Raw genomic sequence first — 26,994 nt, forward strand, 5'->3', positions numbered from 1 at the left:
CACTGCCTGCTACACAAGTTAATATCACACCGGTACTGCGAGAACTATAGGACGTAACCACTGCCTGCTACACAAGTAAATATCACTCCAGTTCTGCCTTAAGCTTTTCTTCTTTTAACTTCCTCTTCAAAAAAGCTTGTCTGTGGTGGGCTAGCTCCTTCGTCGTGTTCTTTCGGTCTCTCAGATTTCTTCCATTTGCTGAAACAAACTCCAGGTTTGCTCAATACACTAGATTTCTTTTCTGATGCCTCAGAAAACAGTACACAAGCGAAACAAAACAGACATCCCAAATGTGGAGAGAAGAAGAGCCATGATCGGTTGTAAATTTCTCCTGTTGGAAGCTTTCTAGTGAACCATGATGATGTCAAACTTCGTGTTTTATTTTGAGTAAACTCTACTGGAAACAGATACCATACAACATTGTTTTGGAAAAATAAGCTATCGTTTAAAACAATCTTTGCTCGCAGTTCCTCGGATAAAATTCCAGGCTGGTTATATCCAAAGTCTTTGTGCTTAATTACAGCTTCTTCCACTTCTGGGGGAAGTGTTTTTGGAAGTCTAACACTTGACTCATTATCTGTATTATTTAGTTTAGATGTTTTCTCTGACTGGGGTAAAAGGGTATTCCCCTGGAGTATCATAGCACTACTACCTTTATCTCTGGCGTTTTTCTTCTGTCAGAATAAAAGCAAAAATTAAGGCCAATGACACTAGCTTCAGCTGGAATAACCTGCCCAGTGTTCAGCCGAACATTCCGGGCTCACATAGGTCTCACCAGCCACATGAGGAGGCACAAAACCCCAGTGCAACATGCTCAGCCCCCTGGATGACAAACTGGTCATCATCGAACCACGATGGACGAACTATATATATATATATATACTAACTTTATTAAGAGACATTTTCACTTATTCGACTGCTGTATCTTTGTTTGAATAATCTGAATAGTGATACTTTTCTTCAACACGTTCATGGTCTCCTTTGTTTTCAGTGCTCTTATCAGGTTTCTTCTTAAATTATAAGGATGATGAAATAAACTACCCTAAACTAAAACTTCATGGGAGTAACAAGGCCCTAGTCAGCGCTACTTTTTTAAATTGAGAGTAACTCCACACGGAAAGAGTTAATAATCTGTGTGGAATACATGTGCATACACCAGGGTCACTAACTTATGTAACAACGTGAAAAGATTACATGACAGTGAAGTAATAATTAATTTATTTTTAACAAAATTGGACACTCATTTGGGAACCCCCCTCATGAGGGAGCCCGGGGGGGATCTTCAAATTCTCTCCCCTCCTACCCCAACCCTAGCTACGCCACTGTTTATAAACATACATTTTATAGTCTATAATGTCTTATGAGATCACCTGCATCTATCCCTCTCACACACGAACATATACACACTTTTTTTCTCGCTCACTCTCTCATTCTTTTTATCTGTAGTGCTTTGAACCCCCCCCCCCCCCCCAAAAAAAAAAAAAAAAAAAAAAAAAAGGTTCTTATTTTCTCTCTCTTGCTTTAATTGAGGTTGTGAAGGCAGTCTTGTGAGAAAAAAAAATAGTATAGGTGGCATTACACTCTATATTTCGTTTCGGTATTTAGAGGCCACCGTAAACAACATGGAGTCTGATCTTATTTACGAACTGAGTAAACGCACAGTGAAAACTCCTAAAGAAAATGAAAGGGTTTATAAAGATGAATGTGCATTTTCATTTGATAATCCTGTAAGTAGACTTGATTGACTACTCTTACAGATATATCGATATTTAATTTTCTTGAATACGATTATTAGGTCTAGATACTCTGACTCTGATACTGTCATACTCCGCCGAGTCAGATCTGAGTCAGATCATCATGATCATCACCTATTTTCAGACTAAGACTATCACTAATGTAATGAAAATCCTAATCTACTTTTAACTTTATCTAACTTATGTGGACTTATCTAGTCTATGCTGATTGCTATGCTATAGACTATAGATCTAGACACTTAGTGACTATTTATCTATAGATGCTATAGTATAGTTGACTAATTATAGTATAGTGACACTATACTTATTATAATTATTATTTATAGGAGTATTATAGGAGTATAGTCACATACTGACATAGTCACATAGTGACTTATAGTACACTATTACTATACTATAGTCTTAGACTATAGTAATATAGATTCTAGTTACATTACATTATTATTTTATATCATTATAATAGTGATTATAATTATAGTACTAAGTATAGATTTATAAATAGATCTGACTCCTGAGTCAGCCAGGAAAACCAATGATCAAAATCAATGTTAATAGATTTGGCTGAAGTCAGTGAAGTTAAGTAGATCTAGATTTCTAGAGATCTAGATATATTTATAATATATTTTATAATTGATTAACATGCATGACTATAATTGACTAAATTAACCTACTAGGAATACGTTAAGTTTAGTAGTTATAATACTATTTATAGATCTATCAGACTCAGACTATACTATATGGATACGTTTTTTTTTTCTGATTTTTTTCTACAATTTTAGCTTTTAAGATCTTTTAATAATAATGTCAAGGACAGTTAAGACTTTACATAATATATAGATATACATTATCACTAGTCAAGTAATTAATTCATTTTGTAATTAATTTAATAACAGACTTTAGAAATTAATATATCAGTTGCCCTACTTGTTATTTTAAAAATTATTTTTCTTCTTCTAAAATTCAAGGAAAGTCCAGATGGTCTTTACATCTGTATGAATACATTTCTTGGTGTTGGTAAAAGACACTTGCATCCATACTCTAGGAAAAGCAAACACGATGTATTTCTACATATCCAAAGGCTTAGGAAAGAGGTAACTCAGTCATTTGGTGATTAACTAAGTCATACGAAAATGAGAGCTTAAACTTTTGATCATTGATGTGGTGTTACATACAATTAGGGGCACAGGTCTACTATTTCTATTAATTGTTTATTTCTATTATTTTTTTAGATACCTAAAGATGAGACAGCAAATATAGAAAAACCTACAAAACTGGCCATAGGTAAAACCTTTATATACATAATATATATAGAGATAGGTAGATATCAATTTTTTTGGGGGGCAGCTACAACACATTCTCAAGGTTTAAAAAAAAAAAAATAAACTAAAATTTTTAGTTTTATTAATTTTAAACTTTGTGGGATGACGTCTTTAATCTCTTTGAGCAAAGATTAAGAACTTGCTAGGTTGTTTAATTTAACAAAGTTTCAAAATGAAAGATAGGATAATTGTCCATTCAAAATAATTTTATGGGATAGGGGATTCAAAAATATCACAATGTGCCTACTCTCTGGAGGAAAGTTACTTATTCAGACTTTTTGGTTACTGTATCCCCCGGACTTTATTTAATATCGAGCTCAAGTAACAACTGAGTGGCAGAGAGTTGATGACCTAAATAGTTGACAAATACCTTTTTTCTTTTGCTTGAAATGTATCAAGTGTAATTACATACCTTTTGAAAGTCAGGCCTGTTGCTTAGATAGTATAACACCTATATTTTATACAGAAAATCTTTAATTCATCTTCAATAACTTTACAAATTCATATGACTGCAGATTTTGTGCTTAGACATATCAAACTGCATATTTGTTCATCTCTAGGGGTAGCTGGAGGCTTTCAGACTGATGAAAAGCGATATGAATTTGAAGAAAGGGTTGCTATAGTCATACCAGACAAAGGAGAGATTGGATTTCCCCATGAATCTTTACCTATGCAGGTAGGCATTAGTTTTATTGAAATGTAATTGACTTAAAAAATAATTATTAAAGTTTTAATTTTTTTATGCAGCATTTCCCTTACATTAGAAATAGTTCATTTGAAGATGCTCTCTAGAATTTTACTAACCTTAAAATTCCGGCATTAATAATTCAAAGTAAAAGAAATTATTCTTTGTCTTTTAGTGTTCTGAAGGACATTGCTAAATCATAATGTCTGTATATTTTCTTTTACAGATACAACAGTCTGCTGCTCTGATAATAGCCGCAGAAGATGCTATTAAGATGGAAGAGGCTGCTGCCATGGCTGGCACCTGGGAGGGTGAACCCTTAGTGGTTTCAAAGTCAGTGTTTCAATTTGTTGTCCCTTAGACTTTACACTTGTTTAATGTGACAAAATTGTTGTTTACTGTGTTAGGCTTCACAATTGAAAAAAAAAAAAAGTGCACTCATATCTAATAAGAATTAGTTAGAAAGCTTTTTTATAAGATGATGAAGGGGAAAACATTTAAACACGTTGAAACAATTAAAACATATACAAAAAGGCAACCTAATAAAATAAAATACTCCGAAAGACACAAAGATTAAGGCACATTCTTTGTTCCATGTGTAAATACAGATGTGAAGCTAAGTGCTGAAACAATGAAGAATGCTTGTGTATTACAAATAATTTAATATAGTATTGGCACTAGGGACCACATTTTTTACGAGAGCAAATAGTGAACTAAATATAGAAAAAAAAGGGACAGCACTTGCCAAGAAAATAACTTTCTGATCAGCGGTGTTCGCAAGCATGCTCTTGCCACCCAGAGGTTAATAGCACCACAGAGCCCCACCACCACCCGCCGCATTATATATGTAATATGTATGCCTTATTCCATTAGCTAGGACAATGTTGTACATACAAGTGCTCCTTCTTCCCCAATTCCATTTGATCATGGAACAGGTTGCCTGAATCAGCCAAAAAAAACAACGCCTTAGAAGAGTTTTAGTCTTTAACATGTGTAGGATGTTAATTATCTTCATTTTTAAAGGAACATTTGTAATTTATAAGAAGAATCTGTGTTTCTTTTGGGAAAAACTATTTTTTATTCATTCTGTTGAGTATATCAGAATGACATTTAGAAACAAAAAAAATGAAAGGATTCCTACAAACTTTTTTTGTGTGTAGATTACTAGAGAGATGAAAGACAAAATGTTATATTGGAATGTGTATTCGTAAAGTCTTTGTTTCATCTGTTAGGTATGCAGAGAATCTCCAGCAGCTCAACAATGGCAAAAAGATTCCTCCCTCTGGCTGGAAGTGTGAGAAGTGTGAACTGATGACCAACTTGTGGCTGAACTTGACCGATGGCTCCATCCTCTGTGGGCGACGTTTTTTTGATGGATCAGGGGGGAACAACCATGCAGTGGAGCATTTTCAGGAGGTGAAATATCCTTTGGCTGTCAAGTTGGGAACTATCACAGCTACAAGTGGAGGTACTTTGTTCCTCATTGTCTTAATGTGGAGGTACTTTGTTCCTGATTGTCTTAATGTGGAGGTACTTTGTTCCTGATTGTCTTAATGTGGAGGTACTTTGTTTCTCATTGTCTTAATGTGGAGGTACTTTGTTCCTCATTGTCTTAATGTGGAGGTACTGTACTTTTTTCCTCATTGTCTTAATGTGGAGGTACTTTGTTCCTCATTGTCTTAATGTGGAGGTACTGTACTTTGTTCCTCATTGTCTTAATGTGGAGGTACTTTGTTCCTCATTGTCTTAATGTGGAGGTACTTTGTTTCTCATTGTCTTAATGTGGAGGTACTTTGTTCCTCATTGTCTTAATGTGGAGGTACTTTGTTCCTCATTGTCTTAATGTGGAGGTACTGTACTTTGTTCCTCATTGTCTTAATGTGGAGGTACTTTGTTCCTCATTGTCTTGATCAAAACAATATTGTCAAAGTATGCGCAGTAATTCTTTAGCTACTCATGAACTTGGTTTTATTTATTGTTGTTTTTTTTCTCTCCTTTACTTCCCTCCCCTTCATCTCTTGAAAATGTTGTTTGTCTCCCCCTCCAGATGTGTATTCCTACGTTGAAGATGATATGGTAGAAGATCCATACCTGGCTAAACATCTGGCCCACTTTGGTATCAATGTAGCTGCTTTAGAAAAGGTAGGCCTGGACTGCACATCATTACTAAAAAGCAACAAAAACTAATATTGCAAAGCTTAAGTATGGGGGGGGGGCTGCGTGGTTTAAGCGCTTGGCTTTCAGACCTGGGTCATGAATACCAGTGTCGGGTGAAGACTGGGATTTTGAATTTCGGGATTTTTAGGGCGCCCCTGAATCTACCCAACTCTTATGGGTACCTGACTTTAGTTGGGAAAAGTAAAGTTGGTTGGTCGTTGTGCTGGCCAAATGACACTCTGCTTATTAACCATTGGCCAAAGAAACAGATGACCTTATAAATCCCCAAATAAATAAATAAATAGATAGATAAATAAATAAATAGCAGGGTTTGAAAGGGGAACTTTATTTTTTAGTGTAGTAAAAGTAATTAAAGCCTGCCTTTCAGACCAAGGGCTCTATAGTTTTTCAAGTCATTTTAACAAAACATACTTTTTTTTTTACCCACTTAATTTTGGTTGTAAATAAGATGTTAAATAGTTGGTTTTAATCAAAAGTTCATAACACTCCTTGGTTCAGTTGACTAATGGATTTAAAAAAAAAATGCTGAGTAGAGCAAGTTGATTGCTAAGTTGAATTACACTATTAACCCATTACACTTTTATATAGCACTCACTTTGTAATTTGTACGAGTACTACAAGTTTCATATCTCTGATTTTTTATGTAATTTGTACAAATACTACAAGTTTCATATCTGATATTTTTTGTAATTTGTACGAATACTACAAGTTTCATATCTCTGATTTTTTTTGTAATTTGTATGAATACTACAAGTTTCATATCTCTGATTTTTTTGTAATTTGTATGAATACTACAAGTTTCAGATCTCTGATTTTTTTTGTAATTTGTATGAATACTACTAGATTTCTTAACCTTTTTTTTTTTTTTTTTTTTTTTTTGTATCCATTAAAACAAATGTCACTACTTCCTTTACCCTCAGACAGATAAAACAATGACAGAACTAGAGATTGACATTAATCAAAAAATTGGAGAGTGGGACGTCATCCAGGAGGCAGGAAGTCAACTCAGGCCTTGTTATGGTTCAGGCTACACTGGCATGCGCAATCTGGGTAACAGCTGCTACTTAAACTCTGTTATGCAAGTCCTCTTTAGCATACCAGATTTTCAGAGGCGGTGAGTTCTAAGTTACATTTTACAGTTGACTAATCATATAAGTTAAATATCTCATTAAATATAAAGTATGTTGCTTTCTTAGTTACATTTTACATCTGACTAATCATATAAGTTAAATATCCCATTAAATATAAAGTATGTTGCTTTCTAAGTTACATTTTACAGCTGACTAAACATATAAATTAAATATAAACTACGTTGCTTTCTAAGTTACATTTTACAACTGACTCTTCATTTAAGTGAAATATCCCATTAAATTAAAACTACATTGCTGTATTTTCTAACTCAAAAAGTTTTCAGTTAAATGTTTAAGAAGAGGGTTTTTTTTTTGTAGTCATTGTTATTATATGATGATGTTAAAAGCATTTTCTCTGCAGTGTCTCAAAAAATGGTGTGCACATTAAATACATTTATAGCTTTTATATAGCTCTACTTTCATGCTTATAGCATGCTCAGATCGCTATGGTCCAATCTCATAAGTGGACCAGTGGGGGGGGGGGGGGGGGGGGGTATCTGGAAGAAGCTTTTTCAAGCTGCTTTTAGTTTAGGCGCTCAGTGAACATATCTCTTCTCAAGTCGGGTGTTGACCCTCGAGCCACCTTGATAGGTAACCAAGTTCAAGCATACCTCTCAACCATGCTTCCCAAATAGCTCAAAATAGGTCATTGCAGCATATTTTATTCTATCCTATTCAGGAGTTGGCATTGTGTGTGTGTGTAGGTGACATAACCTTGAGACTTATTTATTACAAAAAAAATTGTTACTAGAATGTTGTCATGCATTAATACATTGTCAAAGTTTTAAGAAAGGGGGGAAAACTTAGCTTGTTTCATAGCATCCTGTGTCTCCAAACATCTAGGATACACTGGGTTCAGAACTAAAAAAGGAATGCACGATTAAGGGTGATGTACTCCGTTCTTTTCATTCCGTAATTACCAGTTTGTCTTAACAAATCTATTTCTTGTGAATTCAAACATGCAATTATTCAAGCTAGATTTTTAAAAAATGAAAGTATAAGTATTTCATCTTGTGGACAGTTCATATCTGCTTTACTCATTTTTGATATCTCAATAGCACAAGGCTACAAAGAATTTAAGCATGACATGCTTTCTATCTCTGCACATTTATATTCAGTTATTATTGTGTCGGAGTATTGTTTAGAGAGGTGTGAGTAAAGACTGCCCTTGTTGACTGGCTCTTATGTTTGCTCTCATTTCACATCGATGCGTTCTTATTCATTTTTTTTTTTCATTTCATTTGCAGGTATTATGTCAATACTGAACAACTTGTACAAAATGCTCCACCCAACCCTGCCTCAGATTTTAATTTTCAGATGTAAGTCTTGGGTTTAATTTATTCATCTTAGATTCAAATATTACTACCAAGATTCTTCAGTATAAATCATAGTACTAAATTACTGGTACAAAATCCAATAACACTGGGGTTTTTTTTTTAGAGAAAACCAAGGCCCGGACCATGGCATCTGTTAGTTTATAGTTACACTCAATCACAGAAACTCAATAAGTGACTAAAATTTAATGCTGTATTCAATGATCAATTTATTAACACACTAACATAGCACATGTAACACACAACATTAAATGACTAATATAGCACATGTAACACACAACATTACAATATGAACTCTCTTGCCAAGGGGAATAATTCTGCATATTATATACATAATGTCAACAGTGTCCACTAGATATGATAATTGGTAGTGATAAAGACAAAATGTTATTAATACAGAAACTACAGACTGAAAACAGAACATGGCTTAGTTTATTGTCATATTCAAGTGAAATATAGTCTCACCTTCCCAGACTGGACTAGCTTCTACTATAGTTTGTCTGCCTTTGGTTGCCAAGTCATCATTGACCAAATTGCTCACTTGATGTTTTCTTTTATGTATTTACAATTATTTATGTTACTCTTTATCCCATGGCCGTCCCATTTCTCCTTACTAACTTACTAGTTTTCAAAGGAGTGCATGATTTATTGGCTCTTATTCCTGTAGAAGTTATCCAGGCTGAACACAATGCATTACTAAAATCCATAAGATATTGTCACTTTGTTGGAAGATATTTGAACATAAAGATTTAATAGTTGTAAACAATGCATTTTACACTAAGAATGAAGAGGGAAGTTTGCCCTTTTGTCAAGTCTGATGATAAAAATAATATTTATCTGCAAACAGCTGCCACAAACCAGTCTGTTCTGTTACAACAGATTCAGCAGCCTTTTGAGGCCATAGTAAACTACATCAATAAATCTTGTGCATTGTTATATTTTTCAGACATATATTTCAAATCTAAATATAAAATAAACTTAATTTGTAATGCATTTCTTCAAAATAGGTCAATGTTAGAATTTGACATGGAAATCAATTATTAACAATTGTTTATTTAGTAAAGTAAAGCTCAAAATTATGTTTCTTTTTTTTTTAGGAGTAAATTGGCTTTTGGATTGTTATCAGGAGAGTATTCCAAGAATGTGTAAGTTTGATAAATCTTGTTCTGTTGTTTAATATTTCAACAGGTGATTTACAAGTTTGTATGAGCTTCTTTATATGGAGACTAGAATTTTATCAGATGCAATAAATAATTTCTTTCATTCCCGTCGTTGAGCTTCCCACTCAAGTTTTGAAAACATCAAGATGTTGATATTAAAGTTCAAAGTTTATTACATGGAAGTTACTTTTATATACAACTAGTTTATGTAAAAAATGCTTTTGAAACACAAAATTGAAGGTTAATTTTATTACATAATGAAATCAATGGATCTTTTTTTGTATTTTCATGTGTCAAAGTAAAAAACTATGTGCGCAAAGTGTATTTCTTAAAATTAGATCTAGGTCTAAATTCTTTCGATCTTTTCTCATGTCAACATTGTTAACCATGGCCTAGATCCATAAAATACTATAGCTGTTATAGAGTCGGACAACTTTATTTTTTTTTGAGGGTCTTAAGTTTGTTTTAGGGCTACAATACATACACTACGGTCTAAGTTGGTACCCAAGGAACATTCCTGCCTAGTTTTATCAGGATTGGTCAAGCGGTTTTGATGTCTATAAGTAACATACATACATACATACACCTCACATTCTACTTTATAATATAGATAATCATAAGACTTGTATTTGAGTCCAAAGATTATGACGGAGCACAAGATCTGAAAAGGCTGTGCTATACATTGTCTGCTGGTGGTTGGGTTAGGCTCCCTCTTAGCTGTATATGTCTGGCAGCAGATTTCTGTTTGATCTCAAACGTGCAACCTTGTAAGAAATCTCTAGCTATCTTGTTTAAAAGCTGTTTGGTACTAGGTGCTCTCTTCTATTTCATTTAAAGTAAGCCTTTCGCCTAGCTGTCCTTTAGGCATTTTTGAAGGGACACTTTTCAGCCCATGATATTTGCCTTTAATGTCAAGTTCTCTATTCTGTACTCAACCTTGACCTAGTTTTAAAAGTCTAATTATTATTGAAGCTTAAAAAACAAAACAACTTTGGGGCAGACTGGGTTCTAAAGCTTTGGTCTTTAGCCAGTCTAGAAGATGGAAATCACAAAATTTAATGTAAAATGTTTGCGCAAGTCAATTATTACTTTAAAAATACTCAGCACAGCTGGAGGTTATGCAATATTTTGTATAACTATATTAGGGCACTTATCCTGTATGGGGGATGACTGTATACCAAATGCAATCTTCTTAGTACAAAATATAGAAATTCATTACAGCATGGAATAAATGCAACTAAAAGCTTAACTCATGTGAATTTGTGATGGCTAAGTTTATTTTTAGATAAAAGCAAAATAAGTTTAAAATGGGTGGTGGGTAGGTTTGATACGCTTTTTCAAAATTTGTTTCTATATCATTTTTTAAATTTATGCCTTTGTCATTTTCATTATCCAATTCTGCTACCAATGATAAATGCACATAATTACTTTTTGGCACTTTTTAATATAATTTTTTCTCATGTAGCTATTTCTAAGTTCTGAACAGTTATAGACACTATGACTTCTTTTCTTTATTATAGATTTCTTTCAACCTCTTTATAGTTCATGAAATAATGCTGTTATCACATCTGAGATGCAGCTTATAAATTATTTTTTCTGTTTCCCTTTATTTAGTGAGGCTGAAAAAGAAGATTCTCCGCCTGGTGAAGCCAAATATTTACCTGTAAGTCCAACAGCCTTTGAACTCTCACTTTTATTGAACTCATTGTTTTGCTGGAGTCACTGTGCTTTACATAGTTATAAGCTGATTAATAGTGGTTTTTCATGCATTGTGGTTTATCATGTGTTGTGGTTTATCATGTGTAGGCTATTAATAAGTTTTCTCCCTGTCCACAGTCACCGCAAGGTATACGCCCACATGTATTTAAAAATCTAGTAGGGAAAGGTCATGTTGAGTTCTCTACCAAAAAACAACAGGATGCACAGGAGTTTTTTCTACATATGGTCTCGCTTATAGAGGTAATTCTCCTTTCTTTGGAGACACTTTTAGCAATATCTTTTATCTTATAGATTACAAACGTTACTACAAAAAAGAAGATAATTACATCGTATTTCATCATGTGTCAATTTAGTCATGCATGATAATCAATGACTTAAACTCTGCTAAGTCATTGGTTTTCTCTTCATCCTGTAATACTTTTTTTATACAGTAAACTGTCTTATTAAGGTTATATAAATGTATTCTCCTTGAGGTTTCATTGAGGTAATACATTCACCAAGGGGCTCTTACATCATTCCTAGGAATAAAATTCAATTTGATAGCTATAATATTAAAAATATGTGAACAAAGATCAAGATGACAGTAAAATAACCTTTAAAACAAAAAAGATTAGTCTGTGACCTCAAAATTTACTTTAGCTTTGTTTCAATATTATCATTTCCGCCTGTTTCAGAAATATAAACTTCAAAGCTTGAAATAAATCATGCATCTTGAGATTTTTTTCAGAAACCAAGCTAAAAGATTTTTTTAAAATATAGAACAATCCATCTAAAGATTGTTTCTATCACTAAATAGTTATCACTTGCAGTTTATATATATATTTAACATGTTAGTGATTGTTTAATGATTAGAAATGGACATCTATTTGTTGTGTGGTGGCCAAGTGGTCTATTGGGGTGATTTGGGGCCAATGTCTTATACGGGCCTCTTGGTAAAGAGAGCAGTTTTGGAGGACGTGGTCGGCATTCTCTGGTGATACTCCACATGGGCAGATTTCACTGGTTCCAATTTTGAGCTTCCGGTGCATGTGTTGTTTGGGATTTGATAAGGTATTTTTAGGACACTCCTTAGTCCACCCAACCTGGCTTACATTTGAGAAATAAAAGTGGTAGGTCATTTCCTTGGCTGGCCACATGACACCCTCATTAAGTGTTGGCCATTAACATCATCTGCCTCCTTAGACCACAAGGTCTGATAGTGGTATCACTAATTGTCATGTATGTATCTTTAGGCGTTGTTATTAACATTTAGGTTTGTGGGAGTTTTCATTTTGCTGCTTAATGTTGAATCTGATTTTTGTTTGTAGTAAACCTAATTACTATATTCACATGATCTTTTTTGTGAAGGTATTTTCTTTTTTATGATGGTATATTCAGTAGCCTAAGTACAACTTAGTCCTGAATTAAAATGACTGTGTGTTGATACACGCTCATTGGTTTGTAGTCTGTTGAACTAAGTCATTGTAAATGTTTGCTGGTAAAATGTTTTACATGTTTTGGATGTTCCTTCAGAGTTGAAGATAGTTTACTTCCTAGTCCAAACCTCTCGCAGGACGACGGGGGATGGGAGCGGGCAGGGTTTGAACCCTCGACCGTCGATAAATCCTAACGACAGTCCAGCGCGCAAACGCTCGACCAGGCAGCCATCCTGGAGCATTAATCTCTAAATGACGAACTTGACTAAAATTTGAACGAACTTCTTTTTAAACAAAAATGAATGTAACTTTTATTTACAAAATGTATATATATATATTGCTTCTGTCTGTAGAAACAGAGAATGAAATGATAATATACTTTTAAGTTTAAAATAGGTTTTAAAAAAAAATCAAAGTTTGCTTTGTTCTCCTGATAGAAAAACAGCCGAGACTCTGTCAACCCATGTGATTGTTTCCGTTTCCAAGTAGAAGAAAGGGTAATGTGTTCTATTTCAAAAAAAGTGCGTTACTCAAGGAGAGAGGATTATTGTCTTTCACTTCCTGTGCCCATGGAAGCAGCTATAAATAAAGGTAAATCTTCATTTTTAACCTTCTTTTCTGTTTTCTTTCTTTCATTCAAAGAATTTTTTTTTTAAGTATCAAAAATGATTAACTACTTATCAATTTTAATGGTTCACCTACTCGAGCAAAAAAGATGTTTGTTAGCGGTCCCAAAAGGGGAAAAGACGCTATTATTTTTGTGTGTGGCCTGTCTGTCTATCCGTCCGTCCGTCCTGTTTAGATCTCAGAAACTAGAAGAGAAAATGAAAATCGGACATCGTGATATTTTAGATCATTCAAAGTTCTGATGCAACGGCTACTTTTTTCTTTTCCGAAAGTGAATCATCTAATTTTTTAAATTATATATGCAAGCAGATTTTTAAAAAAAAATTACACCACTTTTCAGTGAAAAACTTCAGGGGAGGTAACTTTTTTTAAAAGGTCATGGACTTCTTCCTTAATAAGTCAAGCTTCATTCATAGATTCACGCATTGGTACAAAAAAATAGCATCTAAGGTCACAATGGTAACAGTGTCAATGGATCATTGCAAAATATATTTTCCATTTATTAACTCACTCATTGAATTGAATACTGATTTTCAAATGTTGTGTTTAACAAAGAATTTTGATACGAACTTCGTTTCAGTTATAAGTTTCAAATATAATGAACTACTTTTATAGCGCACAGTTTTGACATATCCTCATTGTGTGGGCCTACACTTGACAGTCTAAATAAGACTAAATAGAGCCCTGATCTAGATATATTTATTATACATATATATTATAAATGTATTAATAATTTGAACAAAATTTTAATTATTAAGACAATAACTTATCTTATGACAGCTTAGGGGTGCAGATTTATTTATTATGTAAACAATAGTATCACATTAAGAAATGAATCAGATACGAACAGCATAATACACCATTACCAATATAATGTAAATAGTGAAAACTGTTCATATTGAGTGAAAAAATTAAATTGTCTAAATTAATTGTAATTATGTCCTCAGAAGAAGTACGAAAGTATAATGAACAAAAAAGTCAAGCGGGTACATCCTATGTGTTAAGGTAAGTTGGAATAATGCTAGACTATTAATCCCATCACTTAATCTCCTAATCAATTATTGTCTAGCATATAATCCCCAGAGGCTTTATCCTCTATATAGTATTGTGTAATTTTGCTGCACATCTTGTCCACTCATTGAATGTATTAATCTACTTGTTGATATTTGTGATCTACTTTTACATTGTGATACCTTTACCGCTTCTCCCAAAGTGGCATTTCAATATTGAAAATCATAAATGCTCTTAATAATAGTTTAAAAACATGTGCAATTGTAAATTGTAACCTGATCTGATTTGTGTTTTTTTCCAGTGATCCTAAGAGTATAGTCCGTCCCATCATTCCTTTCACGGAATGCCTTTCTGTCTTTCAAGAATCAGAACCTGTTGAAGAATTCTACAGCTCTGCAATACAGGGGAAGACACTAGCCTTAAAGTAAACCATCTTTTTGTGACTTCATCTACTCTCTCCTCATTCTATGACTTCAGCTACTCCTATTTCATCTACCATACATCATCTTCTCTTACTATAGACTTCTGCTACTTTTTTCATGCATTATGTCTTTTTCTAGTTTTTTTTTATCTTATCAAATAATTGAAAAAGAAGTTGATTATGTCCTAAGCGTGTTCCTAGGTCAATCTAGTCATGCATGTTAATCAATGACTTAAATTCTGCCAAGTCATTGGTATTCCTGGCTGACTCGGGCAACCTAATAAGGCTTGTCTTCGAGTCCGAAGATTAATGAGGAATGCAGTATTTCCCGTATTTACGCAGCCCCAGCTGTGACCAACATATTTTGCCACACCCAGGGCAAGCATAACCATTGTCCGCCAGTGGTCGATTAAGATTTTCTTTTCGCCGTCTGCATCTGTCCTAGGCAGTGGATTTTCTTTTGGTCTCAAATGTTTATCCCACAGCCTTTGTGTGTGACCTCCAGCTGTCTCTTTCTGAGGCTGCATGCAACCAGGTGCTCTCTTCTATGTCAGCTAAGGCAAGTTGGCGCCTAAGCTGGTCTTTAAACCGTTTCTGTGGGGCACCTCTGTTACGTTGACCTAGTCCATGCTTAAATAGCACTAGGAAAGAATGAGCGTTTGTACACATTTTTCTTAGCATATGGAATTTGTGTATTGACCTTTTAAACTAATATGAATTCCATTCCATGTTTAGTCTTAATTGAACTTACTACAATCAACTAATATTCTGTGTTGTATTTATTGTTACTTTCAAGTTTATTTACTAAGTTGACTAAACTAAACTGTGTGTTCTTGTAGGACAACTCGCTTAGCTTCATTCCCAGACTATTTGATGGTTCAGCTCAGAAAATTTACTGTTGGTGATGACTGGGTACCCAGAAAACTAGGTGAGTGTCACCAACAAATATTAAAGTAAAACATTTGATTATTTAGATGCTGGTATTGTAAGACATGTTCCTGTAGCACTACTTAACAATGCCTTATCTTTGGAACATTCTTGCTCGATGTAGCACTACTTAATAATGAGATATCTTTGGAACATTCTTGTTTGATGTAGCACTACTTAACAATGCCTTATCTTTGGAACATTCTTGTTCGATGTAGCACTACTTAATAATGAGATATCTTTGGAACATTCTTGTTCGATGTAGCACTACTTAATAATGAGATATCTTTGGAACATTCTTGTTAGATGTAGCACTACTTAATAATGAGATATCTTTGGAACATTCTTGTTCGATGTAGCACTACTTAATAATGCCTTATCTTTGGAACATTCTTGTTAGATGTAGCACTACTTAATAATGAGATATCTTTGGAACATTCTTGTTAGATGTAGCACTACTTAATAATGCCTTTTCTTTGGAACATTCTTGTTAGATAATGAAATGTCATAGTCCTTATACATGCCATTGCATTAGTAATAGAATGTTTAATGTTTCATTGAAGATGTCTCTGTGCAAGTACCAGACGAACTAGATCTAAGTTATTTAAGAGGTTATGGACTACAGTCAGGGGAAGAGGAGCTGCCTGCAGGGGATTCACCACCAGGTATAAAGTCATTTTTTGCTTAACAAAATACCAGTGAATTGATAACAATGAGTCTCTTTGTGTGTGTGTGTATCACAGCTGTGATAAAATCAACTAATGATTAACTTCTTTCCAGAACCTCCCATGGAGATTTGTGAGATAACTGTAGGGCAGCTGGTAGATATGGGGTTCCCACGAGAAGCCTGTCGGAAAGCTGTATTCAAAACAAAGAACCAAGGTGTAGAAGCAGCCATGAACTGGGTAATGGAACACATGGAGGATCCAGGTTGGCCATATATTAAACTATTCAAAATCATTTTACATTTCAAAAACACTTTAAAAAACAGAAATAAAAATAGAAACACAAATTTTAGTTTGGACAACAAAGTGGTTTCCAGTACTGACAAATAAAAAGTTACTTGATAAATAGAACAGCCTGTACTTAATAAAGACTTGTAGCTCAACACTGTCAATGTGACGGCACTTTCCTTTCCCGTCTATCAAAATTTTGTTCATTTCAAGCATGGTCTACTCTGGCATTTTACTTCTTGAGGGATCTTTTCCCTTTGCAACTTCTTGTGTGACTAAAGAGGCCAATCCTTGATACACAGTTGCGGTCACAGGTTAGGCATCTGTAATCACCAGGCGCCATTGCATTTTCACCCTTCTTTCTACTTCTGTTGTGTATGACATCTTCAATTCGGGACCTTTCTTTTATGCTCGCTATCCATTTGAATCTATCCAGTGCCTCTTTTTTTCCAACTGTTATGTCAATTTTGAATGAAGAGTTTCATGTCGCGTTTGCTTAGATCAGTAAGATTGGTCTTCACTGCACCTAAATCTAGATTCTTTCCTTAGAGCATTTGAAGAGCTTTATTATGAAAGTAATACAAATTTCAACAGAAAAATTATTTCTAAAAAAATGGTTTCTAATGAGTATAATCGTTTTATATTTGTAAATCATGCATAATAATTTGTGTGCATTTTTTTTAGCTCTTTCACTTCTAGCACAAAGTAATTTTTTTTTAAATTGGCAGTAGTGGACTTTCACTATGTCATCTATGACATTGTTTATTTTGTCTAATTTATTTTGAAATTTGTCTCAATCTTTTTCTTAGTTTTTCCTTAGTATCCATTATATTGCTACAAAATGTTTTTCCCTACCATTTGCTTTTTTTGTTTCTCTCTCACTCTTATTTTATTGCTTTAATAACCTAAACTGGATCTTTAAAATCAAAGATTACTGTTGTGAGTTACCTTTTAGCATGAAACTCCTGAATAAGTAAAATATGATATAATAAAACAAAAGTCAAATATTTCAGCTTGACCAACAAACTTCAACTTTGTTTTTCTCTAAATGGCCGAAATACACTTAAATACTTGGTCATTTATTATTTAAAAAATACTTTTGACACAAATCTAATTATTTACAAAATAAGAGATGAGATAGAATTAAGCCCTAACTTTTCTTAAACTCAATCTTTTTTTCAATAGATTTTAGTTTTTTTTTTAATTATTATTTACTTTTGATTCAACTGATAATTTTTTTATCCTATATACTGGTATTACAGACGTTACTTCAAAAAAAAGAAGATAATTACGTCCTAAGAATTTCATGTGTCAATCTAGTCATGCATCAGTGACTTAAACTCTGCTAAGTCCTTAGTTTTCCTGGCTGATTCCTTAGTTTTCCTGGATGATTCCTTAGTTTTCCTGGATGATTCCTTAGTTTTCCTGGATGATTCCTTAGTTTTCCTGGCTGATTCAGGCAACTCATTCCATTCTCTAATGGCACTAGGGAAGAAGGAGCACTTGTACGAATTTGTTCTAGTGTATGGATCTGTGTGTCTTTCTGAGTATTTCATTAGGTTTTGTTTTTCTATTTGTAAACTATATATATGCATGTGTGTGCTTGTGTGTTGATATTGTGATTCCACTGTTATCCCTAATAAATAAATCTTTGCTAATATTTTTGTTGGAACAGACTTTTCAGAGCCACTGGAAGTCCCTACAGCTGGTACAAAACATTTTGAGGCTAACCCAGAAGGTTTAGGGATGCTAATGTCCATGGGATTCAACCTGGAACAAGCAACTAAAGCCCTTAAGGCCACTGTAAGTATGAAGTAGAATAGTCTTGTGGATGAAGAAGAGGTTTAACAAGAGAGTAGCACAGCACAACAAAAAAAAAAAAAGATTATAAATATCTGAAAACACAACTAGTTAAAATAATAGGACTATTTATATAATATGTATAGCTGACATGGAAGAGAGCACCTGGCTGCAGGTGAATTCGGAACAAGACAGCTGGAGATCACTTACAAAGGCTGCGGGATACACATTTGAGACCAAAAGGAAATCCACTGCTGACGACAGACATAGACAGCAAAAAGAAGATCTAAATCAACCACCAGCAGACAATGATTATTTCTGTGCTAAATGTGGCAAAATATGTAGGTCGCAGATGGTGCTGCATGAAATACTGAACTCCTCATTACTCTTCAGACTCCAAGACGAGCCTTATTATTATGTGTCATATTAATACTTATAAAGTGGTTGAATGGTTATTATTTGCTGATTTATAAAACACACTAGAAAGGAAAGTTTAGGAGTTGTGGTAAAGCCAACTGACAACTTTTGCATAAAATTTTTAAATGGCACAAGCTTTACCAGCTTTCTTTCCATTTCTTAAATTTTATATTTCAATAGTTGACTAGCATTTTAAGATGTAAATCTCCTCACACCAAGTTAACTTCATCACTTTAGGACAACAATACTGAAAGGGCAGTGGATTGGATCTTTAGCCATGCAGATGAAATAAGTCAACCAATGGAAACAGAGGATAGAACTGAAGGTCAATCTCAAGCTCCAAAATTTAAAGATGGCTCAGAAAGTAAGTTTTAAGTTGTTTTTTTTAGACTTAAGTTATAGTACAAGGCATGTATTTCCCTCAACAGGGACAAACCACTCATGATTATTGCTTGTTTGTTTGAATTTCAAAAGCAAATAGGTAAAATATATAAAGTAACTGTACCTTTTTCAGACCATTCTAGGGGGGGGGGGGGGGGGGGGAATGATGATGATGTAGTGCTCATCTGTTTCTTTGGTCTAAATTTAAAGATATTGTGATGTGGCCAGAACAAGGCCTTTCCCAATGAAAGTCAGGTACCCATTTGAATTGGGTAGATCCAGGGGCATTCTAAAAAAAGTCCAGAATCTTATCTCACTCTTCACCACCATTTCAACTTGAAATCCCTTAGTTTGAAAGCCTTACCACCCAGCCACCACTATAGCATTATTGAAAATCAAATTTAAAAATTGTCTTTATCAAGCTCTAAATTTTAAGTAGATGCAAGGTCAACATTTTTGGTCATCTGAAAGAGAGACCTTTTATTTGTAAAATTAATTAAGCATTTTGTGAATAGTAAACTTTCAAACCAAGGAGAAAAAGAGAGTTTGTGTAGTTCGACATGTTTTAATTTTTTTGTATCATCTTCATCATTTTTTAAATAGTTCCTAATTTTATTTGCGGCTTTCCAAATGAATACTTTTCAAATTAAGTTTTGTTTATTTTATGCACATACAAATAAACCATTTGTCAAACCAGATATAAAAAATATTTTTTAAAAGTCCATGTGAATTTGTAGTATTATGAAACTACAACTTAGAAAAAAATGTTATGTAAATATTTATCTCTTTTAATGATGATGCTATGAGAAAGAAAAAAAGGGTAATGATGATTGAATTCAGCAGCTTTACAATTTTTCATCTATTGTTTCAGCTTTAAACAAAATGATATTCAATTTCATTCCTTTGTATTCACCTTACAGACTAGTTGTATTTTTTGTGTTTTTCACTACAAATAACAAAATGTTATATTGTATGTTCATTGAATCTAGAAATCCAGTATCTAAATCAACAAATATATACATATTTTTAACAAAAGAATTACATCAGTGGATTTCTAAGGAGGTGTGGTCCAAGAAATTAGTATTCTAGTTGTGCTGCAGTTTTCCCTCAAAAAATATTGGTTTGTTGGCTTTTTAAGTGCAAGGATCAAAGAACTTGCTCCCCTTTGAGCTCAGACAAATCACATGCTTCACTACATTGAAGAAGAACATTTAGACCTATGTGTTCAAAACATTTTTAGATTAGTTTGTCAATTAAACTCTTGTGTTTATGTTTGTTATTTTCTCATAACGCATTGAGCCTACATTATGTTTATTAGCAGCGCTCTATAAATAAAATATTTTTATTATTATATTATAAAGAATTATGGGAGGCGTGGTGACGAAGTGGTAAAGCACTTGGCCTCTGAAGGAGGTCTCTGGTTCAAATCTCTGTGAAGACCAACTCTAAACATTAGATGGGGAAACTAAAGGTGGTTGGTCATTAAGCTGGCCACATGACACTCTACTAAAGTGTCTACCGTAAAAACAGATGACTTTTACATCATCTTCCCTATAGATTGCGAGGTCTGAAAGGGACACTTTCTTACTTTTATAAGGAAGCATATTGTTTTGCATATTGTGCTATACTAGGAATTATATATACCATGCCTTGAACAATTGATCATTTTACAGGTCGAGACCTTTTTTTATTACATGTTTATGAATTGTTGTATTGGTTGTCTACAATAAATGTGTTTTCTTTCAGAGTATAAACTTGTTGCCTTTATCAGTCACATGGGAACCTCAACAAGTGTCGGCCATTATGTTTGCCACATTCTCAAGGATGGACAGTGGGTAATCTTCAATGATGAGAAAGTGGCGCTCTCTGAGCACCCACCCAAAGACCTAGCCTATCTGTACCTGTACCAGAGACTGGCATGAGGCTGGACTCAGCTGACAAGCTGTGACACTGAAACAACTTGACATAGTTCACTGACATTGTATGTCCTAATTGCATCATTCAGATATGCATCGTGTTTGTATGTTATCTTTTCATTTATTTTTTTTTTGGTTCAGCTCTTTATACATAAATTGTAATTTTAAATTATTGACGGTTTATCCTGTTAGTACTCATAGATAATTCCAGCCAAATGTCTTCATTGCTGCTTATAGACAGAAGCAATGTTTCCTTTTTACAAATATTCAATCTTCAAAGTACCAGCATTTCCCCATTAATTTTGGATGTTGCTCTACAGCATTAAGTAGACAATTATTGTCATTAAAAAAAAGTTTCATGTTAGCAGTAAAGCTGTTACATACAATAGTGTTAGTTTTAATTATTTTTTTTAGAGACTTTTTTTTTTTTTTTTTTTTTAATAAATAATAAATAGGTAATTTTTAAATTTAAAAGTCTTTTTTTTTTCCACATTAGAATTTGATTTTTTTTTTCCAACCCTTTTACCTGCCTTGCTAATAAATGACTATTTTGCTATAATTATTACTAAGCCTAGCATACAATTTTGAGGATTTAAAATAGAAATAAATGATTGATTTAAAAAGGAATCGTCTGTTTCTTTTTGTGTTTCTAGCACAACATTCTAGTAGAGTTTCAGCAACAAATATCAACTTGAATACAGATCTTTTATTAGATTCTTATTCTATCCCAAGAAATGTTTTGACTTTAACATCAGATGATGGACCAACTATTTATGTAATAAGTCCTCTGTGGGCTCGCTTTCTGTCACATGTTATCAAAGATTATAAAGGTAACAAACTTGATTAGGAAGAAAGAGGCAAGAATCATCAAAGCACTGGCAGTTTCCCACATGTTGACATCGCCCATGTCAGTGCTGCAAGTTGGCGGGTTTAAATTTGGCATGCTGCAGCTCTCTGTGCGGCACTCTCCAGTCACAGGGTGACACTCTGAACTAGCTGTGCAGTAGCAGTCCTTGTTACAGTTGGGGGGAGAGTATGTGTGCCTTCTGCAGGTTTGTTTGTCACAAAAGGCTTCACTCTCGCAGCTGGTCATACACTCTCCTGTCAGCATGTGGCAGGTGCTCCCACCTTGGCATCCACAAGGACGGCATTCCTCTTTAGGGTAGACAAGAAATGTATCATGGCTACAGATTCTGACACTGCAGTTGGGTAATTGCCAACCAAAAATACACAAGTCATTTGGACAATGCCCTGTCGATGTGTTGCATGCCTTTGACAGTGCACAATGGCACTCGTGACGACAGCTTTGTCCAAACTTATTTTGTTCACACATAATTTGTCGAGTTAGTCTGTGTAATGGAGAACAGTTACCTTGACTGCATTTTTTGAAGCCTACTTTTTTATCTCCCTTCTCTGACACTACATAGCGTGAAGCTTTGCTTTTTATAATAGTGAACTGGAAGTCTTTATCTGTGAAGTACTCTAATTTATTTGATGAATTCCTGGTCGTAATAAGGAGACAATGAGCTGACCAAGACATATATAATTTTACAGCACCTGGGGCTCTTGTGACAGAAAAATGTGAGTGTGAATTATTTGCTTGCCCATAAAAATACCTCCAAAATGTTTGACATAAATTTTTCACAATTTGGTTATCTCCTGATTCAATGAAGTTCTGTTTTAAAAATCTGGTCAGTTGAGGTACGCTGAGCAATGTGTTGCCAGGATGAGTTAAAAAACATTCTCTTCTTGTCTTCAGTTTCACAACTAACTGGCAACAGTAATGGAATTTAAAACTGTTCAAAAAATGTCGGTTTATGTTTACTTGAAGATCTGCATGGAAGTAGTTACTGCCAGTTTGGACTTGAGAGTTGGAATCATTTTGGAAATATAGAATGTATTTTTTGAAAAGGTTGATGTCATAAGGGGCTTCATCTAATTTACCATTAGCCAAGTAACAGTTCAGGTCGCCACATGTCAACTGTTGTTTGTTGTACAGAATACATAAGATTAGTGGTAATGTCCAAGCACAGTGTAGGCCATGGTCCATCTGTCCTTCAAATCTAAAGTAAAATTAACAGTAACAAATTAGACATTATTCTCTTACAATAAAAGTCATTCTTATAACTATTGAGAGAAAATACAAATAATCAATGGCATAAAGGTATTGTCATTCCACAATAAACTTTATGCAAATTTATGAAAGTTGTATACAAATAAATGTCAATGGCATAAAGGTATTGTCACTCCACAATAAACCTTGCGCAGATATGTGGGAGCTGCATCTGGAAGTTTCAAATGTTCCTTCAGATATTGAAGATTATTACAACCTAGCCCAAACCAATGCAGGGGATGACAGCAGACAGGTTCAAACCCGGGACCATTGCATCAACAGAGAAATGGACACCGCAGGGTTAGGCAGCCATCCAAGTTACAATTTAAACAGGGCTCTCAAACATGTGTCCATTGCAACTACAGAGAAGTGGACACCATCTGGTCGAGCAGCCATCCATCTTACAATTTAGGTGGTTAGTACACTATCTAAGTGAAATTTTCATCCAATGATGAATGACTTACAAACCTCAAAATTTTACATTTAGTTACCAGTATGCAACTATCAATCATCTTTTAATGATATTCCTTTTATATTTACAAAAATAAGATTAAAAAGTAAAGTAAACAAAAATTTAGGAATACTGCAAATCTAGCATACAGTTTTGATAGTACCATTAATGTGAACATACTCGATTGAAACTACACTGCGACTCTGTATTTAAATTTCATGAAATAAATTGCTTATACCAATATTAGAAAATGCTTCCTCTGCTGGGTCCCCTCAACTCAAGAAAACCATAGAGAAACTAGAACAGACTCAAAGGCTGAGATTTACAATAAACGAATATTCACTTTTGATTAAACTAACGCAAGACCAATCGTTATAGAATGCCTTGGATGGGGACATCACATCTAATGCGATGTCTTCACCCTTTGCCAAGTGTTATGCTTTACTTTTTTAGTAATAGCAAAAAAATTTGAAATCATGTCATAGAGTTCAATTCAAATATAAGATTTAATGTTTTCATGGGGAAGGGTATGAGTGAGTGCCATCACATGGAGCAGCGGTTCTCAACCTTTTAAGCTCGCGACCCCTTTTTACAACCCCCCCCCTGACACGACCCCCCACACACACACACACATACAGCAATAGAAAAGTAGACAATAACAATCCATATTTTCGATGGTCTTAGGCAACCCCTGGCAAATTGTCAATCGACCCCCAAGGCGGTCGCGACCCACAGAATGTCTGGTTTATCAGAGTTTAATGTTTTAACATCTGTGGCATTTTACGTCTCAAGAGACAATCTCTTCCTCTTTGTATTTTAACATGTACGATCAGGGTAATGTAAAGTATAGGGCAGATGACGTTAAGGTCATCTGTTTCTTTAGCCAACAGTTAACCAGCAGGGTGTCACGACCAATCGTGTTTACTATCCCCAACTAATATCACGTACCCAATATGATTAGAGTTGGGAAGACTCAGCGGCACCCTAAAACTCCCGAAATTCAAAATCCCAGTCTTCACCGAGATTAGAACACAGGATCCTAGTTTGGGTAACTAGTATATTGACACCTAGCCCTATTAGGTATCGTATAGGGTCGATGTAACTGTAAGTACTAAATGTAGTAAAAGGTTCATCTTTAAAGACTGCAGTGTTAGTAAGTTTGAAACTTTTGAGTGTAGGACAGTAGTCGTGTAGATTTTGAACATGAAATTCTATCTGTGCTCGATCTATCTAGATTAAGGATCTAAGTAGTGAAGCTGTTGTTTTCTATAATTGGATTAGCCTTAGGCTTGACTCACGTTCTGATCTGAATCTAGACCTAAAGGCCTAAGTATAACTTACCAAAACGATAGAAAACCATTTAATTTTATCTTTTGTATTTGGCTGTCATATTTTGTTGTCTGTTTAGTCAAACTAAAAATTTAGATCTGGATCTTAGTCGCGACGTCCCATTTAAACAAAACAAAATATGAAATTGACGTCATTGAGTTAGCGCTACATTAAAACACTAAGTATAATACCCGTCTTTTCTGGGAATGGTGTAATAACTATGTGGCATTTTAGTTCATTCCATTTGCTAGGACAAAGTCGTACATGTGCTCCTTCTTCCCGAGTGGAATTAGAGCATGGAATGGGTTGCCTGAATCAGCCAAGAAAACCGACGACTTAGTTTAACCTGCATGTCTAGATTGACACATGAAGCGCGTAGGGTGTATAGTGTCTTCTGTTTGAGTTTATTTGGTTAGTAGGAAGATTGGAATTATTTGGTTCCAAAGTTAGATTTAGAAGTCGCTAAGTTTAAAGTAAAAAGTTGGTTAGTTTATTGATCATCGTTATAGTATCCTGTATCTACTTTGTAGGCCTACATGAGCTCAGTGGCGTAGCAAGGTACCCGTGGGCCCGGGTTCAAGAATATGTTGTGGGCCCCCATTTCCCATAAAACAAATTTAGTGTATATATTTAACAAAAAGTCTTTCCAATATATAAGCTGTGCAGCTTTTTTTTTGTAAGTAAGTTTGATTCAGCTATTATTCCATACAAGGCATAGTGTCTTAAAACAATTTTGTACTTCTTACCAGTATTAAACGACTAAATGGCGTTTCAAATGAACAAACAAATGTTTTAGTAGTTCTTTTCCCTACTATACAAATTCACATTCCGAAAACACATCTATGATAAAAGATATACTCTAGTTCTAACAGTAAATAGGTGTAACATTAATTTTCTACAATTTCATTCTTTTCTGAGTAGCAAACGAGAAACAATTGTTCATTGGAAAGAACAGTAAGTGAACTCTACCTGCTCTGTGTCATAGAACTTTTAAAATATTTTTTTTTATCAATCGACGCTTCGAGAATGGCCGTTCGACCGCTGAACAAATTGTTACAGGCAAAGTAACTTGGCATCAACGACATCGTCATTTCGGATACAATAGACCTACGTTGATTTTGAAAGTTTTATATGCTTCTTAAATTTTCTCTTCACGGTAGTTATAGTGGTAAGCTCATCAATTTGTCTTTCAACTTTACGCAATCGGGTGGGGCGAAAAGACTGGACCAACAGCACAAGATAGACCTAATCCAGTAACCTCATTTCTTACACTCTCAAAGCCATTTATTAATTAGGTAAACACAATGTTGATTGCCGTTTCAATGTCGTACTCGACAATAAGCAGAATAATAGTAGCGAATGCTTCCTATTTTCCTCTAAGCGTGTTACAGCTTCCAAGTGATTTGTGTTGACAACTTTAGTACATCCAAATATCTAAATCTCATTGCTGTTAAAGTGTTATTCCTTAATGGTCACTTTGTAGAGTAGGCCTACAATATGTGAGTGTCATTTGATTAAAGAAGCGCTTATTTTCATATGTTTTTTAGCATAAATATTCATGCACTTTTATACGGTACCAGATTTTTAAAAATCTGCAACGTCTTGAACACAGCTGACGGAATCATTTAAGACCAAATAGAAATTGTGGTTAGCACTGTGACTATAATGCACCACTTGCTGAAGCAATGCTTGAAGGCCATTGGACTGTATACTGATAGTGAAAGTAGGTCTACCATCATAGCGTTGGCCTCACAATTTAATTAAAGATAAATGATGATTTTTAAAATTACTTTTTATTTCTTAAGCCAATTCTGCAGACTTCTGGTTCTCACGAATATGAAAATCTAGAAAAGACTCCCAGGTTGCTATTTTTGTTTGGGGTATTCCGACTTCGGAGATCACGAAATAAGATCGTGAAATAATGCTAATTGATTCAACGTTTGATGTGCCTTGA

At 34.3% G+C, this 26,994-nt stretch overlaps 2 protein-coding genes across 3 annotated transcripts; one reads left to right on the forward strand and one right to left on the reverse strand.

Moving 5' to 3' along the window:
• The first annotated feature begins 1,581 nt into the window (after positions 1-1,581).
• LOC106065406 (ubiquitin carboxyl-terminal hydrolase 5-like) lies at positions 1,582-21,573 on the forward strand. Of its 2 annotated transcripts, none has more exons than XM_056008445.1 (21): positions 1,582-1,727; positions 2,720-2,845; positions 2,984-3,035; positions 3,634-3,749; positions 3,985-4,091; positions 4,991-5,226; positions 5,806-5,900; positions 6,857-7,050; positions 8,314-8,385; positions 9,498-9,545; positions 11,175-11,223; positions 11,397-11,519; positions 13,132-13,285; positions 14,269-14,326; positions 14,634-14,756; positions 15,593-15,681; positions 16,244-16,345; positions 16,461-16,610; positions 18,309-18,436; positions 19,088-19,214; positions 20,978-21,573. In XM_056008445.1, exons 1-21 carry the CDS (start codon positions 1,623-1,625, stop codon positions 21,151-21,153), a joined length of 2,430 nt encoding a protein of 809 aa, XP_055864420.1. In that variant the 5' UTR covers positions 1,582-1,622; the 3' UTR covers positions 21,154-21,573. The 2 variants fall into 2 exon arrangements, with proteins under 2 accessions (XP_055864420.1, XP_055864421.1); XM_056008446.1 differs by lacking the exon at positions 1,582-1,727 and adding an exon at positions 2,285-2,329.
• On the reverse strand, positions 21,268-25,177 carry LOC106065405 (uncharacterized). Its single transcript, XM_013224200.2, has 2 exons — positions 25,053-25,177; positions 21,268-23,210 (listed from the first exon to the last, which is right to left on the reverse strand). Exon 2 carries the CDS (start codon positions 23,195-23,197, stop codon positions 21,953-21,955), a length of 1,245 nt encoding a protein of 414 aa, XP_013079654.2. The 5' UTR covers positions 23,198-23,210; positions 25,053-25,177; the 3' UTR covers positions 21,268-21,952.
• Between the last annotated feature and the right edge of the window lie 1,817 nt (positions 25,178-26,994).

Source organism: Biomphalaria glabrata, chromosome 13 (genome assembly GCF_947242115.1).
Source record: "Biomphalaria glabrata chromosome 13, xgBioGlab47.1, whole genome shotgun sequence".
In the NCBI taxonomy this organism is placed as follows: Eukaryota; Metazoa; Mollusca; class Gastropoda; family Planorbidae; genus Biomphalaria; species Biomphalaria glabrata.

What these genes read in the sequence shown, in the direction of transcription:
- LOC106065406 (XM_056008445.1), top strand. Translation starts at nt 1,623, where the DNA reads ATGGAGTCTGATCTTATTTACGAACTGAGTAAACGCACAGTGAAAACT. An exon ending in GGAACACATGGAGGATCCAG is followed by an intron (nt 16,611 to 18,308) that starts GTTGGCCATATA and finishes TTGTTGGAACAG; the next exon opens with ACTTTTCAGAGCCACTGGAA. An exon ending in ATTTAAAGATGGCTCAGAAA is followed by an intron (nt 19,215 to 20,977) that starts GTAAGTTTTAAG and finishes GTTTTCTTTCAG; the next exon opens with AGTATAAACTTGTTGCCTTT.
- LOC106065405 (XM_013224200.2), bottom strand. Translation starts at nt 23,197, where the DNA reads ATGGACCATGGCCTACACTGTGCTTGGACATTACCACTAATCTTATGT.